Consider the following 19469-nt stretch of genomic DNA (forward strand, 5'->3'; position numbering starts at 1 on the left):
ACAACATTTCAATTTATCTTTATCCTTAAAGTCATGAATCTGTAGAATTAATATTATTGTGACATATAATGTTTCTTTCCAAAATTCAATACCTTCTTAACACAATAATGCCACCAATATTCTTAAGCTTTACTCATTCGAATTTTGTTTTACATTGATCCAATTCTCTAAGTTTTATGGTTTTATACTACAAAATTTGTGATTGTTGATAATTTATGGTTTAATTATTGAAAAATATGGTTTAAGTATTGTGATTATTGATAATTTATGAAACTCATAAACTCCATGTTTCTATACTACGAAATTTGTGATAATTTATGGTTTAAGTATTGTAATTCAATTGAGTAACTAAATGTATATTTTAAATTTGGACATATTCTAAATTTATTGTAGCTTTTGGCATATGAGTAAGAAAGTAATGTATAATTTAACTGAATATCACAGGGTAGATCATGGCTCCTAAACGTCGAAGACAAACCCGAAACAACCCTGAGGTAGAAACACCACCTCCCGCCACTTCAGAGATAGGAACCCCAGCTGAGCAAGCTATATTACATTCCCTTGGGGAAATGACCAATATCTTTAAGGATTGGGTCTCAAGCCAAGGACGAGATCAAGGAAATGTGCAAAAAGAATTGGAACAAAAATAGAGACAAGACCTAAATTCTCAATTCAATTCCAAAGATGGACAAGCAACACTTGATATTATGAAAGAAGTCCAAAAATCCAAATTACCAGAGTTTACGGGTCTAGAAGGGGGTTCAAAAGCAGAAGCATGGGTAATGGGTGTCAAAAGAGCACTTAGTTTTAAGGCATACACTTCTAGGGAAAAGGCCCAGATATCAATGAGTCTACTAAAAGGAGATGCCTTATTATGGTGGGTAAATGAAGAAACGAAGATGCAAGTCACCCCAGTGCAAGTTACTTGGGAAATGTTTGAGGAAGCCTTTCGAACTAGGTACCTATTAGAAGAGCACAAACACCAACAAGTAGGCGCTTTCCATGAAGTACGATAGAATGGTAGATCTATCGAGGACTATGAAGCTGAATTTTATTCGTTGGTCCATCACGTGGACTATATGGCTGATGATAAACGTCAAGCTAAAATATTCTTGCATGGACTCGACCCCTTAGTCTGAGTAGAAGTCGCCATGTGGAAACCCACCACTATGGCAACAACCACTAGTTTAGCCAAACAAGTCCCGAGGAAGATAAATATGAAGAAACAAATGGTGGTTGATGAAAATTCACGAAAGGAACATTCCACAGTGAAGCTAAATAACCCTGGGGGGGCAGCCATATAGATTCTAGGGAAGACAAAACATTATTTCTCGGATCACTAGCGCAACTTCTCGATCGCCTCCAGGAGGACATAAGGGTCAACCTTACTTGAATAGTGGGTGGGGTATAAGATTTGGTGGCCAAGGACAAGTACAATGTAAGAAGCAGGAACAAGTAGAATGTTGGCAATGTAAAGGTCCACATTATAGAAAAGATTGTCCAAGCTATCAAATAGGGATTAAACAACAAGAATACAAAGCAAAAGGAGGAAGACCACAAACCCACATCGAATTCAGGCAACCACAAACCATCGCCAAGTTGAGAACCAAACCACTGTAGTAGAGTCTGCAGGTATGATCAATAACATCCCTCTAGCTTTGTTAATTGATCTAGGTGCCACTTATAGTTTTATTTCAATTTCAACAATACTTAGATGTGGATTGATAGCTCATGAGCAAAGTAACTTTAGAATGGTAGAAATGGCATCAGGCTCTCAGCAATCAGTAGGGTCAATGGTAAGAGATTGTAGTGTTAACATTGGGGGGTGTGATACCAAGATGAACCTATATAGTATGACTCTAGGGATGTATGACTTAATTGTGGGAATGGATTGGCTTGAATCCCATCAAGCTATACTGGATTGCTATAATAAGACAGTTCTCATAAAAAATGACCAAGGAGAAACCAAAGTAATAAAAGGGATTAGACGTGATGTTACGTTGCGCCTCATATCAGCCAAGAAAGTTAATAAGTGTATGAGGAAAGGGTGCAAGATTTATGCAATAGAAATGGTTCCTACCAATGAGAAGTCCTCGGATAAGTTGCACCCACTACTTTCCAAATTTGCAGATGTATTCCCTCCAGAGCTACTAGGTTTGCCTCCAGTTCGAGAAATTGATTTCTCCATAACTTTGAAACCAGAAGTGGAACCCATATCCAAAACACCTTATCGAATGACTGTTCCAGAGCTTAATGAATTGAGTATACAGCTCAAAGAACTTCTTGATCAAGGTTTTATATGACCTAGTGTGTCACCTTGGGGTGCACCAGTGATCCTTGTAAAGAATAAGGATGGAACTCTTCGGTTATGTATTGATTACCAAGATCTAAAAAAGGCCACCATTTGGAATAGGTACCCCATGCCTCAAATAGATGACCTCTTTGACCAACTAAAAGGAGCTTCAATATTCTCCAAGATAGACTTACAGTCAGGTTATCATCAACTAAGAATCAAGGAGGAAGACATACCTAAGACGACATTCAGAACGCGATATGGACACTATGAGTTTATTGTTATGCCATTTGGTTTGACTAATGCCCCAGCAGCCTTCATGAACTTGATGAACAATGTCTTCTGAAAATATCTGGACCGCTTTGTCCAAGTGTTCTTGGATGACATCCTCATTTATTCCCGTAATGAGAAAGAGCATCTAGAACACTTGAGGTTGGTACTACAATGCCTTAGAGAACATAAGCTATATGGAAAACTTTCTAAATGTTCCTTCTTTGAGAAAGAAATTCAATATCTAGGCCATACCATTAGTGGGAAAGGCATTGCAGTTGATTACAGTAAGATTGAAACTATAATGACTTGGCCCACTCCTCGAAATGTCAAAGAAGTACGCAGTTTTATGGGATTGGAAAGCTACTATAGAAGGTTTGTAGAAAGGTTCTCGCAGATATCTAATCCCATCACCCACCTCCAAAGGAAAGGGGTTAAGTTTGAATGGAAAAGTGAGTCTGAGAAAGCATTTAGTGAGCTAAAACATCAACTAATAATGGCTCCAATATTAAAAGTACCCGACATGGACAAGGACTTTCTTGTATGCACAGATGCATCAAAAGAAAGATTAGGTGTAGTCTTGATGTAAGATGAAGGGGTTATCGCTTATGCTTTACGAAAACTCAAGAACCATGAAATCAATTACGCAACTCATGATCTGGAATTAGCAGCGGCTGTAATGGCCTTGAAATTGTGGAGACATTATCTGATGGGGCGTCGATTTGAATTAAGAACAGATCATAAAAGTCTTGAGTATATCTTCACACAAAGGGACCTTAATGCTTGACAACGACGCTGGAGTGAGCTATTTAGTGATTATGATTTCAAGATATCCTATATAAAGAGAAAAGAGAATAAAGTTGCAGATGCTTTAAGCAGGAGACCTAGACTTCATTCAATATCGTCATTAAAGATAGACTTGAGGAGTCGGATTCTAAATCATCTAGTAGGGGACCCAGATTACCAGCAAATAAAATTTGCCTTACAAGAAGAGGTACCTGTGGCGACCAAGTGGGAGGAATACACCTTAGAAAATGATGGATTTCTACAATATAAGGGTAGGGTTTACGTCCCAGAAGATGATGATCTTCGAAATTTAATAATGAAGGAAGCCCATCAAGCTCCATATGCTGCACATCTAGGAGTCCAGAAAATGTATGCAGACTTAAAACAACTATTTTTCTGGATAGGAATGAAAAAGGATATAACAAAGTTTGTGGCTCGATGTTTAGAATGTCAATATGTTAAAGTTGAACATTGTCACCTGACAGGGCTTTTACAATCCCATGATATACCGAAAAAAAAGTGGGAAGTTGTTTCGATGGATTTTGTTCGAGGCTTACCTATGACATCCCAAAGACATGATTGTATTATGGTTGTGGTTGATAAATTAACTAAGAGTGCTCACTTCATTCCAGTCAAGACCACCTTTGAAGCATCAGCTATCGCTCAAATTTTCCTAAAAGAAATAATTCGCCTTCATGGAGTACCATGAAAGATAATATCTGACAGAGACACACGTTTTACTTCCAGATTTTGGAAAAGTCTATTACAATCTATGGGAACACAACTAAATTTTAGTACAGCATATCACCCAGAGATAGATGGTCAAACAGAAAGAGTAAACCAAGTGTTGGAGGACATGCTAAGAATGTATGTCATGGATCAACAAAACCAATGGGAGAAATACGTTCCCTTAGTGGAGTTTGCATACAACAATAGTTACCACAGTTCAATACAGGCAACTCCCTTTGAAATCTTGTATGGAAGACCATGTCTTACTCCATTAAGTTGGGATCGATTAGAGGATTGAGTCATGTTGGGACCTGAAATGCTCCAAGAAATGGAAGAACAAATGGCCAAAATTAAACAGAGACTAAAAGAAGCCAGGGATCGCCAGAAAATTTATGCTGATTGTTACAGGGAAAAGTGTCTATGCAGAACTGCTAATCCCACTAAGGTGTGGTAGCTACCTTAGAAACAAACAAAGTAAAGCTACTTTCGTTTTTCCCTTATGAAAGATAGATGAGAGAAGAATAAGGAGACCAACCTCTGTCTTGCGCTTGGCTCCTAGTTCGATTCCTCTCTCTTCTGATAGTCCTTTGCTACTTACTTCCTTGTACACCCAGCTTCACAGAGTACCTGTAGAATCAAAGTAGCATAACACTATACAAGAACATGGATCTATTATCATAAACAATCTAGGATCAGATGTAAATTGACCATACAAATGCATAAAACATAAACGACACAAGAGTATGGAGGAAAAACTTGAATAGCTTTAATTGATAATCAAGAAAGAGCCAAGAGAGTTACAACCAGTTGTTCTGACCCAGCATCATCCTCTCAGCAAGTAAGCCCTTCTTCAACTCATGCAAAGCTTATATCACCCAACACTATGATGTTGCCTCAAGAAACCAACAGCAATTCCTTACAAGATGCAAAATTCCAGCCTCTGGATCTCTGGGATGAGGGATCCATATATAGATATCTGTAAGGGAGATGAGTCAGCTTGTGATTTGATTAATGTCTTCCCTCTGATAGTTCTTGCTTACACTTGGAGATTTATGATCTCTTACTCATCCTTGGTCGAATTCAGAGAGGCAAGTGTCACAGGAGAAGTTTCTAGAAGATTCGATGCCTCTCTACCTCGCGGATTGACACTGCCATTTGTCACTTCTCGCCCATCACACCCCATAGAAGGGATTTTTGAAATGCAACGCACCCACAGAGTGTACTTAGGTGAGATGCAACGCACTTTGCCTATGGAGCAGGTGAAATGATCCTGTTTTGACCAGTTCTGAGCAGTTTTTCATGGAGAACTTCTGGGAGAAGCTGTAATCAGTTGACCTTGTTCCTTTAGGGGTTAGAACAACACTTTTAGGGACTTAGGAGCCCTTGGTTTATGGACATTTTATGCTTGGGGTTGCAGTGCCCAAAAATGCCTATAACACTGATGCAAAGAGAATTGATAGAAACTTTGAGGAAGGAAGCCAAGTTTTTATTAGAATCAAACCCTTTAAAAGTCCCTTTAGGATGGGTAAGGGAACAAAGCTATCACGTAGATTTGTTGGGCCATTCACAATCCTAGAGAGGATTGGACCAATTACTTACAAGCTCGAGCTGTCATTCCATCTAAGAAGGATGCATAATTTGTTTCATGTTTCTATGCTTAGAAAATATGTACCCGACCCATCCCATGTTTTGAAATTTGAAAAATTGCAGGTTTCCGAGGAAGGAGTCCTTTAGGTCGAAACATTTTGTATACTGGACCGCCGAGTTCGTCGACTCAGGAACCGTGAGTTTGAGCAATTCAAGGTCCAATGGGACCAATATAGCCCAAGGTCAGCTACCTGGGAATATTTTATTTTATTTTTCAAGACTTTCCTTATCTACTTGATTAAAATGTGTGGAAATGCTTACTTAGTTAAGACAGATACTTGATTGATATGACATATTGATGCACATGTGGTTCTTATAGTGATAATGTATCCTTACGATTTGCATAGGATTTATGATGCTACAATATGAGGTTTATTGACATATGGTTCATCTATTATGTAAAGTCATGATATCTCTTTGATGCAATATGTTCATATCATACTTTGAAATGGTGAAGCATGTAATAGTTGCATACAAATGACATGCATGAGCACACAGTTTGTTATTTTGTGATTAACAATGATGAATATTCTCATGATGACATGCAAGACTTAGCATGTGGATTATTTTCTATGATACTATGATGGTATAGCGAATGCATTGTTGCATGTTGAGCTGTAATGACCGACAGGACTACACATTGGGCCGTGAGGGCCGATTTATTTGATGATCTCGTGCGAGCCCATACGCATGAGGGAGAATAAGTAATACCATATGGGCTGGGGACAAAAATCAATCAACACTACATATGCCAGTAGTTCCTTTGTCTTGTGTATAGCTCTTGATGGATAGCTCTTGAAGAGCTATGGGACCATCTTGAGGAGGCCAAGTGCCTGTTATTGGATTGGGATGCCAAAGTCTGGAAGGGATGTAAAGGAATTTGACGCTTGGGGCTGTGCGCCTTAGTAGTTGTGGAGGGAGTGGGCCAGCCTTGCGAGATTCCTAGGGTCATTGAGTATTGGACTGGATGCCTGCCTTGGGGCAGATGAGGTCTGAGTCAGGCGCAAGCCTTGGACTAGGATACAGACCGGGTCAGGCTTATGTCTGGTGCCGAAAGTGGGTAAAAGGACAGAGATTCCTTGAGATTTCCCCGGTGTTAGGGACTTTCGATGCCTGTTGGTTATACTTCAGCAGAGGGTGTTGGCAACATGAAGTAAATAAAATAATAATATAATAATATAATAATAAATAATAAATAATAATAAAAATAATAAATAATACAAAAATAATAATTGATAATATGAATAATAAATAATAAAAAATAAATCACTTAATAATAAATAATAAATCATAAATGTTAAATAATAAATAATATTAAACATATATACAAAGAAAATAAATAAAAACAATGAAAATAAAAAAAGTAATAACCATACTAAAGCTTTAAATAAGAATAAATAGAAATAAAACAAGAAAACTATCAAAAAGAAGAAAATAAAACAAGAAAGCTAAAAATCAAAAGAAAAGTAAAGAAATAAAACAAGAAAGCTAAAAATCAATGAATTAATGAAAACAATTCAGAATTGCAGAAATATAGAAACCTTGATTCCAAAGTTCAATTGCGGTGGAAATTACTCGTAGGAAAATAAGAATCCTGTAACTTTCAAAAAAACAAGTCAAGTTAAATATTCCGACAAAATAAAAAAATAAAAATTTTAGATGCCCATAGGCCCTAAGGGTTGAGCCCTGCTCTGATACCATGTGTAACAGTCCAAAGTAAACATAAAGTTAATTTCTTAATTAAAATCATAATCAAACAAATAGGCACATACCTATATTACCTGTGATCAAAGTCTGCCAGATGACAACAAGGTTTTGGGGACGACTCTCCACCCAACTGTAATATCACTCCCCTTAATAGTAAATAATAAATAATAATATAATAATAAATAATAAATAATAATAAATAATACAAAAATAATACAAAAATAAAAATTAATAATATAAATAATAAATAATAATAAATAAATCACTTAATAATAAATAATAAAAATAATAAATCATAAATGTTAAATAATAAATGATATTAAAAATATATACAAAGAAAGTAAATAAAAATAATAAAATAAAAGTAGTAATAACCATACTAAAGCTCTAAATAAGAATAAATAGAAATAAAACAAGAAAACTATCAAAAAGAAGAAAATAAAACAAGAAAGCTAAAAATCAAAAGAAAAGTAAATAAATAAAACAAGAAAGCTAAAAATCAAAAGAAAGTTGCATGTAGACACATGGAATGTGTGCATGTGGTTCTCCTTCCAATGTTTGTTCTATTTAATAGATGGTGAGGAAGATGAGAGGCATTCCTGCATTCCATCTTTCCGAGTTTCTATTTTTCATTCTCTTAGGAGGGTGTTATAAGACTTAGGAGTCACTAGCAGTAGTACGTTGATTGAGGGCTAGGGGGTGGCCAGTTGTAGCAGATCCTTGCACAATTGAGCCTACGGTTGGGTGGAGAGTCGTCCCCAAAACCTTGTTGTCATCTGGAAGACTTCGATCACAGGTAATATAGGTATGAGCTTATTTTTTTGTTTATGATTTTAATTAGGAAATTAACTTTATATTTACTTGTACTATTACAGATTACAATAAGAAGATCATGGAAGTGGCTAGAGAACAGGTAATCAGTTCATCCATGAAGGGCTTACCAACAGGAAAAGTATTATATCAAACTTTTGAAAACTTGTTTTACCTCCAGCATGAGATAAAACACCTGTTTATTAATAAGCCTACTTTTTCCAAATACACAAAGGTAGATGAAATACATAGAAAGATGCTCAATATCCAATTACCAGATGAGGAAACATGGAAAAAACTTTATGATTTACTGTAGTAAATACACAGTAAAAATATAACTGTATAGTAAAAAGTAAAAGAGCGTGGTAAAAGGGTATTGACAGGTCAGCAGAGTCAAAGTGTATCAGATAAAACAGTATCAGACGAAAGGTTAAAATAAATTTGAACATCCAGCGTGAAGACCAAGTAGCCTAGCAGCTTAAAGGGAAAAACATCAAAGAATATATCTAGCAGAACCTGAATAATAGGGAAAACAAGCAACAATTAACAAGTTGTCTCTATCTTCTTGCATGAAGATATTTCTTTTTCCTATATTAATTCTCAAAGAAGTTTGAGATATTTTGTAATTTCCTTTTGTATAAATAATTCATAGTTCGAAGTATTTTGGGGTGGATTATTATACATTTGTAGAGTGATTTTGATCTTGAACCTAAGGGTGATTGTACCAATTTCAAGTCAATAGACTGGAGCAACTAATAAAAGCATTGAACTGCAGGATTCTTGAGATGAGCTATTTGCAATGAAGTATATTCTTTATGTGATTTTTTTACCTTCTTATGTTTTCATAAACTTGATTGTAATTCCAAATTTGAATGTATTAACTGGAAATATAGCTCAGAATTTGTTTAAGTACACTCTGTTTTCCACAGCTATTCATTTATATGTTTTCATTTGATACTCAGATCTGAGAACCCTTAATTGCTCTCCCATCCTGGTTGACCTCTTAAGTATAGGTTTAATCTATTAGAAGCCACTTCTACATAGTATAGGTTTAACCCTTTTTCAAACTGAGATAGACTATTTATGAAAAATGAATACCTTATCCAAACATGGCTAAGAGGTTCTCTTTTATATTTTTTTCTTCTTTTTCGAAATCAAGGAACTATCTATGAATAGGAACATCTAGAGTTTTTTTGCCTCTTTTTCAAACTCTATAAATATGAAAAAAATGTCGATTTTTACCGTCATTGGACTTGTTAAAACATCAAACAATGCTGGACTTGTCAAACATGATAAGATCGAACCACTCCTTCTCAGTGTTTGTTAAAAATACTTGAAGGTATTCATCTGAAGGATTAACTTACAAATAAAGCATATGTTATCCTCCTCAAGCTTGTTAAAAAATAAAGAGGTACTAACCAATATGGTTGGGGAAATTTGGAAAACTGGGTACTGCACTTGTTAATGGCAGTGAGTTGCTCTTGAACACGACACTCTTCCACTTCATCTTCGTGGTTGTTGGGTTGGGAAATCTAATTGTCTTGTGGTTCATTATATCTTTTCAAAGCCTCCATTTCTTGTTCTAGGTCAATTCTTCCAACTCCATTCAGTATCTTCGTTGTGTTCAAGAGAAGTCATTTAGTTAATATTTTCTACAACACTCTTAATCCTTCCTTCCATGTATGTCGTTCATGATCCAGTTATGTATCACCATCATTCTGTCTAAAATCATGATACTCATTTCGTGTTGTTTATGGGGGATACATCACGACCCTCCTATGATGGGTCACTTCCTATCGACATCATGTCATTATCCAGGAAGTTGACCTAGAAATAACCTTTTGATACCTTGATGCTTGCATACATCAATGTCAAGTTTCCTTTCTCTTGGCTACATGTTTACATCATTTTCTGTCGACCAAAATATTTTGTGTGGTGTTTGAATTCAACTTATTTATTCACATCACACAAATTGTACTATATTACCTTGAGAGCCATTAACATCATCAATGGTTTCTCTCGCATATGTTAATGACTTACATCATTGGTCAGTAATAAGAAGGTCTCTACCATGTTCTAATCCAGCTCATTGATTCACATGGTTATACTCGTAAATTGAACAATTGCGTGAACAAGATAGAAGACCCCAGATCTAGTTTCATCCATCTATGTTGTGATTTCAGTATTAATATGTATGGTGTTTATATCACTAAGACAGCCATTGAGTTATGGGTCCACCATTTGTCATCAATAGACATGTATTTTGATCATTGTACATGTAATGTTAGCTTATGTGTTTAGTATGGGTATGCCTCCTTCAACAAAGATATCATGATGTAAATATATTATAACAAAATATGATCTTAGTGGTTTTTCTGGATCTTGACTTGTCACAAAGTAAAGCACTTCATTCATCAATTTCCATTTCTGACTTTGCACTTTAGGGGGGAATTTGTTATAGGCCATTTTGTTACAAGGAAAAGTGTCTACACAGAACTTCTTATCCCACTAAGGTGTGGTAGCTACCTTAGAAACAAACAAAGTAAAGCTACTTTCGTTTTTCCTTTATGAAATATAGATGAGAGAAGAACAAAGAAGACCAACCTCTGTCTTGCGCTAATCTCCTAGTTCGATTCCTCTCTCTCTTGATAGTCTTTCGCTACTTGCTCCCTTGTATGCCCAGCTTCAAAGAGTACCTGTAGGATCACAGTAGCATAACACTATACAAGAACATGGATCTATAATCATAAAAAATCTAGGATCATATGTAAATTGACCATACAAATGCATAAAACATAAATGACACAAGAGTATGGAGGAAAACTTGAATAGCTTTTATTGATAACCAAGAAAGAGCCAAGGGAGTTACAACCAGTTTTTCTGACCCAGTATCATCCTCTCAGCAAGTAATCCCTTCTTCACCTCATACAAAGCTTAGATCACCCAACACTATGATGTTGTCTCAAGAAACCAACAACAATTCCTTACAAGATGCAAAATTCCAGCCTCTGAACCCCCGGATCTTTGGGATGAGAGATCTATATATAGATATTTGCAGAGGTGTGAGTCAGCTCTGGGTTTTTGATTAGTGTCTTCTCTCTGATAGTTCTTGATTCCACTTGGAGATCTCATTGATCTCTTACTCATCCTTGGGCGATTCTGAGAGGCAAGTGTCACAGGAGAAGTTTCTGGAAGATTCCATGATCATCCACCTCGCAAACTGTCTCCGCCACTTGTCTTTTCTCGTCCATCGCACCCCATAGAAGGGATTTTTGAAATGCATCGCACTTCCCATGTGTACAAGGTGCGATGCATCGCACCCTGGCCATGGAGCAAGTGAGATGATCCAGTTTTGACCAGTTCTGAGTAGTTTTTCATGGAGAACTTCTGGGAGAAGCTGTAGTTAGTTGACCTTGTTCTTTTAGGGGTTGGAACAACACCTTTAGGGACTTAGGAGCCCTTAGTTTATGGACATTTATGCTTGGGGTTGTAGTGCCCAAAAATTTCTATAACAGTTTCCCCCTAAAGCATGAGGTTGTTAATCTTTTTGATGTCGGGTGAAATGCTTTATCATGAGGATCCGAAGTTCTTTCAAGCTGGGAGGAGACCTGTAATAAGATACAATACAATACATTATCTTAATAATATTTTTCATGATCTAGCTAAGGCGGGCATTCCCATGCTCAGCTTTATAAATTCATTTTCATGTACATAGGACAGACAATCGTCTGAGTGTAGACTGATGATTCTGGTAGAGCCATCATCCCTTTGATTGGATGATTATCTGTGCAGCAATGATGTACATTTGATGTCTTTATTTTCCTGAATATATATTGCAGCCCGGATGAAACTAGATCCGGGGTCTTCAATCTCGTTCGATCTTCACTCAAAGTACAAGTCGATCCATGTGAGAGATGTTCTGGAGTCGAACATGGAAAGACATCGCCTGATTACCAGCCAATGATGTAAGCTGTTAACAGGCGCGAGAGGAATCACCGATAATGATAATGACCCTCAAGGTACTGCAGTACAATTCACGTGGTGTGAATAAAGGACTTAGCGTCGAACACCACGCAAAATCTTTCGGTCGAAGGCCATTGATGTAAACCTGTCGCCAGAAGTGAGAAACTTGCCATTAAGGCATGCAACCTTCAAAGTACTGAAAGGGGTGTTCCTAGATCGACTTCTTGGATAATGAGCTGATGTCGACAAGAAGTGATCTGTCAAAGGAGGGCCTTAATGAATCCCACATCAATGACACGGAACGGAGCAAATGATTTTAATGGAGGTGAAAACGATATGGTGATATAAGGTTCAGGGTGGCGGTCATGAAAGAATGGAGTGTAAATGTATTGTAGCGGGTGAGACGCAGGTGAATTCTCTGAATGACTTCTCTTGAACATATCGGCGACACTGATGCGATGTATTGGTAGCATTAACCCCAAATGTGGATGGTGTGATGGGACCATGGTGATGTGACCGGTGAATGAAACAACCCAACCCGACTTGGATGCGGAGTGAAAGTGTCATGTTCAAGAGCGACTTGCTACCAACAAAGTTTCTTCAAGTTTTCTTCCCAATTTTTCCCCAGTCATTGCTGACCAGTACCTCTTTATTTTTGTCAAGCTTGAGGAGGATAACATATGCTTGTTCTATAATTTTCCCTTCGGGCAAACCCATCGCTATGTTTTAACGAGCCTAGCGATAGTGAAACTCGTTCTTGTCTGCTATGGACAAGTTTGTCGCTATTAGGTTTTAACGAGTTTAACGACAAAGATAACTCGGTCCTTTTCAATTTTAGAGAGTCTGAAAAAGGACGTAAAGGAAACTCCAAAATTCCTTTTTTGTCATCTAATCCCTTAAGTCCGAAAAAGTATAAAACAATACAGAAGGGATGAATTTTCGATACTTTTAACGAGCCAAACAAAACAAGCGCTCGATCTTTTTGTGTAATAATCCCTCAGGTCCAAAAAGATTAAAATCTAAAGGAGGGATAGCACTTCCGGTCCCTTTAACGAGCTGGAGAGGCCAATGGCTCGGCAACCTTTTCATATTTTACGAGTCAGTTGAAAAGAGCTTAAAGAAGACTCGTTTTTTGAGGAACGAGTGATAAAATTGGGTACCAGCTAATTCCAGGTAAGGTATGGAATTTTCCAATCACGGCAGTGTTACAAGGATGGCTAGCGGGATCACTCTTCGCAGCTCTTCCTCAAAAGGGGTAAACAATCAAATGGAGGCAAATGATTGGCCAATACAGAGTGGAGGTGATGATGGGAACACGACCAAGGCTTTAAAGGCTGAAGTACTACATTCACGATGATTATTTACCGGAAATTGGTTCATTTTTTATTGAGCTTAAACGCTGGGGGAAACATTTGCTCATTTCTTATGTTTATTTTTTAATGAGCATGAAGTCCGCGTTAAAACTGCTCGAGGCGGGTTTATTTTTTAACGAGCTTGAACCCTGCGGTAACACTGCTCATGATAAGTTTGCATGCCCCTAGCATAATAACGCAAATTGAGGTGCATGCCCCCCAAGCTTCATTTCATTCAACACGGTGGTTGGAATGAAGGTTTACCTTCGAGATCTTTGAAATACTCGACTTGGATTTTATGAGATCGTAGTCAAAGACTCGATTTGGAAAGGGAGTTGTTTCATTTTTTAATGAGGTTGACACAGTAAAAGAACTATCCTCATGACTCCTTGTTTCATTTTTTAACGAGGTTGACATGAGATAAGAACCGTCCTCGGAATCCACCGTATTTACAGTATTTGATAGAAAATCAAAAACTGATGGATGATTAAGGTTGCTGGAATAATCTTCGTGGTAATTCGGAATATGGGAGCGATGGTGGTAATCTTCCCATGGTGCCTCTCCTATCATCATTGATTGAATGATTCCTTCGTCTATAGAATGTACATGCGACCAAGGATCTGCAGAGGTGCCATATTCCTTAGACCTATCTATACAAACACTCGATGAGCGTTGATTTGGGTTTGCCCACCAAGCCAAGAAAATTTATTGCTACAATATTTCTAAAACGGCGATGATCCATGCTGACAAAATGTTTAGGAATCTTCCGAATCCATTAGATATAGAAGATTTCATATTGCAGGTTTCCACTGTGGCCACTTCCGCCAAATTACTCGAAGGCGATAGGGCAAAAGTACCCATTAAGGCAGGGTCTTTTAGGAGGCCTACTCCAATATTTTGAAGCGAATGATTACTTCCATGGATCACTGGAATGCTTCCCGTAACTTGTGAACTGTTGGGGAGAAATGTTTGTTGGTCGACAATTGTAATTCCTCCTTGAAAGGGAAATGCAATATTCCTGAAGTAGGTCGACACAACTGCGGCCATGGCATATATCCAGGGCCTTCCCAGTAGGATGTTGTAATCGAGGCTTCCGTCGATTACTTCAACATCAATTTCTACTATTTTTCCCCCTAATTCAACTTGCAAGTTACTTAAAATCCCATATGGAGTGTATGATCGTCCATCAAATGCTTTTAACATTGTTGATGATTGCGACAAGGGTGGTGAGCCTAAATTTTTCCAGCAACTCATCGACATAATACATGTAGATGCCCCCTCATCAATAATTGTTCGATGAACAGTTTTGTTGAGGGATTTCACTTGAATAAGGAAAGCTAGTTGAGCTAGTAACTGAGGGTCATATCCTTTATGATTAAAGGATACAAGATTGGAATCCGTCGGGTCAATCCCACCTATTACTGATAATAGATCTTGCTTTTGGGAGAGGCAATTTTGCGCCACCTCAAGTGTCGACATAGTGGACGACGATTGGGCCAGGTCCTCTACTATATTACAATTCTGTGCTACTTTGGCACGAGGATTAAATGTCGATTTGTGTACTACTCCCTTTGGTGGCTTTATCATTGGTTCAAGAATGATGGGTGGCACAACTTCGGTCAAAGTTGTTGTCGAACTACTAGGTTGTTCATTAGCCTTGTTATTCGACAGCTGTGGACTCCCGTAATCTTTATTCCTTGTCAAAGCATCATTTTGTTGCTCTGAGATAGACAACATAAGCACTTGGGATCGGGAAGCATTTTGATTAGCAACCAGTTTGGTTCTCGGGTTTGGAAACGGATCAGTCAATACTGCTGAGGTTTTTGAACTCTTAAAGAGTTTCTTAACTTCAGCTTTATGTCTTTTTTTATGAAGCCAATGGGTTGTTCCATGTAGATTTCTTCATGCAAGTCCCCATGCAAGAAGGCAGATTTAACATCCATCTGATGGACTTCCCATTTGAACGAGGCAGCAAGGGAAAGAACAAGGCGGATAGAGTTCATTTTGGCAACAGGGGAGAAGGTTTCAGTGTAGTCAATGCCTTCAACCTGTGAAAAACCTTTAGCAACAAGACGAGCTTTATGTTTATCAAATTTCCCATCTGGTCCATACTTGGTTCTGTAAACCCATTTGCATCTAACAAGTTTTCGTCCCTTTGGTAGAGGAACAAGATCCCATGTATCATTTGCCAATAATGAATGATATTCTTCATTCATAGCTGCTTCCCAATCTGGATGGCCTGAAGCTTCTACAAAGGTGTTAGGATCATAATTTACTGGAGCTTGAGCCAGTAAAGAAGAGGCTCTGTCAAACTGAGAACGTGTGCGTCGCTGATCTGTAGGATCACCAGCAAGATCACCTACTGCATCTCGAGTAGCACGAACCTATTTTGGAAGCTGAGGAGCTGAAGGAGGATCCTGAGATGGTGGGGGAGGATTGTCATCCTCACTTTCATCATCTGAAGAAGAAATGTTTTCAAAAGTAGAAGAGATAGGGAGAGGTGGCACATCCGCCGGACTAGGCTCGCAGGCCGATATATTTTCATCAAATTTTACATCTCTTCTAATGATAACATTTTTGGACTTAAATGGAATAAGTCTATAGCCTTTGACATCTTCAGAATATCCAACAAAAGTACATTTTTCACTCTTAGGTTCTAAAGCTTTATGATTTTTGTTGGTGAGGTAAATCCCCTCCGCGGACAGAGGCGATCCCACTAGCCTAACACAGAACTAGCCAAAAACAATCCACACTGCCACGCAAGTTCCTACTTGTGCATTAAAAGTGAATTAAGGAGACCAACCTGCAGTCCCACACTATAGTTGAAGCAGTAGATTTCGTATCCCCGCTCCCTCGTTCCGGCAAGTCACAGTCCTCGCGATCCTTGCAAACGGGCACCTGCACATGCAAACGAAGAAACAGATACAAGAATACAATCCACCAATAATGACAAGTATATTTCAGTCAGAAAGGAAATAAATCAACATTACTATGATAGACAATGAGATTGGAACTATAACAACAGTCGCTCATTTATTAATAATAGAAAGGAAAAGTTACAACCAAGTTCTGACGCTGTGAACCTTCCCTCTGGCTGGGCGAGCAGTTATATGCCTTGCAGCAGCATTCCCCCTCTCTCAGAATCCCGGCAGCATAACCCTTCTAGCATTACTCCAGCAACTCAATAACTCAAAACTACAGCACTTCAGAACTCATCAACTTAGAATTCTTACTCCAGAGCTCTCACAAACTACTACAAACTCTCTAGCCTGTCTAGTGAATAATGACGGGCTTTTATAGTTGAAGGAGGTAGAAGGATTCAATGTACAAGGACACCCTCCGTGAATTGGAAAGATCCATGAAAAGCTTCTAATGATAGATATAGAGGATGACTCATGACTTTTCGAGCTTTATCAGTTAGATTTTTTCCTTAAAGCATTACGTGACTTAGGAGGAAAAATCACACAGTCGTGCTTTTGGCATAAAACATTACTAAACTCGACTGGCGTGGGCAGTGGTCTAAGACGGAGCGCCAATGGGCGCGCCCCTTTTGGAGGACCTGAGTGATTGGCGCGAGTCAGACATTGGGTACCTGCGCCAATGGAAAAAGGGCACTTTTCATGGGAAATTTGCAGAAGGTGTCTTGATGAAACATGGAGTATATACTCAGGGGAACATAGTGCAAGTATTTTTAAGCTATGTCACTGCTCACAGGTCCCGGAATACTTCCTCCAAAGTACTGAAACCAGGGCGATAGGGACGGTGACCAACGGTGACAAATTACTGTGTAACAGATGCCCCCCAAAGCATGAGGCCCGAGCGAGAGAGAGGGGTGAAAAGCTTTGCAAGAACATATATAGCCGCTGCCGAGAACTTATATTGAGAGGTGCTATTGATAACCCAAATACATGATGTACGTGGTATGGTCGCAGCCATCCATAAGAGAGTACATAATAAAATAGATCCATAGTATGGACGCAGCCATCTGGTGAGGATCAATGAATTGACTCAGGTATGGTCGCAGCCATCCAGTGAATGAGTCAAGTATCAAGAATCACGCCTGGATTACAACAGACACAATCCAGGGTCTTGCGCTCCATCTCGACCCGAGCAAGAGTACAAGTTCAAGCATGTGAATATGTGAGCTGAAGTCGAACATGCATGAACATCGTCTGATTACCAGTTAATAATGGAAACTGTTAACAGACGCGAGAGGTACCACCAATAATGACAATGGCCCTCAAGGTACTATAGGTACAATCTACGGCGTGTGAATTAGTGATCTGAAGTCGAACACCCGTAGAATCATTCGATCGGAGGCCAATGATGAAAACCTCACGTCGAACACGACGAACCTGCCATTGAGGCATGCAGGCTCCAAGGTACCGGAAGGGAGTCTCTAGATCATCTTCCCGGATAATGAGCTGAAGTCGACAAGAAGTGACCTTGATCGAAGGTGGGCCATAATGTTTCCCACATCATCGACACGAGACAGAGAAAGAATGTTGTGAATCAAGATTGTATGAGCCATCAGAGGGAGGTTGTTTCTATACAGAGGTCAACTTCTCTTGAACATACCGGCGGCACCAGAGTGGAGTTGGCAGTATTTGACATCGACGGATCAGAGGTCATGGTGACGAGGTGATGAGCAGATGAGAGGTCAAATAGGATTACCCAATCCCACAGAGGAAAGTGAAAAAAGAGATGAGATGTCCCCACCCAGACACGAAAACAGAATGGTGCCATGTTCAAGAGCGACATACTGCCGACACAACAATAACTATAGTTCCAAAAGGTTTCTTTTCCCCCACCATTTCTGGCGAGTACCCCAATTATTTTTAGCAAGCTTGATGGGGATAGCATATGCTTGCGGTGCGACACTTTGACAAAATCTGATGTCATCAGGTTTTAACGAGTCTGACAAAGGAGGAACTTGGCGTCTTTTCATGTTTAGAGAGTTTGAAAAGACAGCAAAAAGGAAACTCCAGGGGTGTCCTTTTTCGTAGAGTTGTGTCTCTCGGGTCCGAAAAAGTATAAAATGATACCCGAAAGAACCGCCCGATCGTTACAATCGAGGAGTACTTTTCGTAAGTAGTGATCTTGACCCGAAAAAGTAAAAAAGCGGTTAAGACCACGTTGTTTCATAACCATTAACGAGTTTGAAACGACAACAACCCGGTAATCTTTTTAAGTTTTAACGGTCGACAAAAAGAACTTAAAACGACCGCCCCTTATTAACGTTTAACGAGCCAAGAGGAGTAGCTCGACAATCTTTTTCCCTTTAAATGGTCGGAAAAGAGCTAAAAGAAGACCTTCCATTTTATTCTCTTTAACGAGTCAAAAAGGAGAACTACTCGGCAATCTTTTCATATTTTACGAGTCAGAAAAGAGCTTAAAGGTGGCTCGCCCTAGAGGAACGAGTGGTATAAAGGGTAGCAACTGGTTCTGGTAATGGTGGAACTGCTCAAAAACATGTAAAGGTCAAGAGGCTGGCTAATAAAACCACTCATCGTTGCGGTTCCTCAGGAAAGGGAAACAACCAAGTGAAAGTATATGATCGGCCAAAGAGATGGTGGCGATGGAAAGAAACCAAGGCTCATCTAGCAGAATTTAGCAGGTAAAAGGCAATCACGAGGTGTAAATCAAGTGTGGGTTCATTTTTATACAAGCTTGAACCACAGAGAACTCTGCTTGAATTTGGTTTCATGTTTACACAAGCTTGAAACGAAAAACTATGCTTGTTAAAAATTTGCATGCCCCCAGTATAACAGCGCAAATCGAGGTACATGCCCCCCAAGCTTCATGGCTTTCACGGAGTGGAAGGAATGAAGGTTTTCTTGGAAAGACTCGATCTTGAAAAAGGAGGATGCATGCCCCCCGGGCTTCAGTCATGCGCCCGGGTCGGCTGCCGT

The 19469-nt window shown here is 38.8% G+C and overlaps 1 protein-coding gene across 1 annotated transcript; it reads left to right on the forward strand.

The window, feature by feature from the left end:
* Positions 1-1760: 1760 nt before the first annotated feature.
* Positions 1761-2303, forward strand: LOC149211912 (uncharacterized). Its single transcript, XM_089388512.1, has one exon. It carries the CDS (start codon positions 1761-1763, stop codon positions 2301-2303), a length of 543 nt encoding a protein of 180 aa, XP_089244638.1.
* The last annotated feature ends 17166 nt before the right edge of the window (positions 2304-19469 follow it).

This window comes from Pinus tabuliformis, chromosome 1_1 (assembly GCF_031772625.1).
Source record: "Pinus tabuliformis cultivar Carrire ecotype Pingquan chromosome 1_1, CPIR1, whole genome shotgun sequence".
NCBI lineage: Eukaryota > Viridiplantae > Streptophyta > Pinopsida > Pinales > Pinaceae > Pinus > Pinus tabuliformis.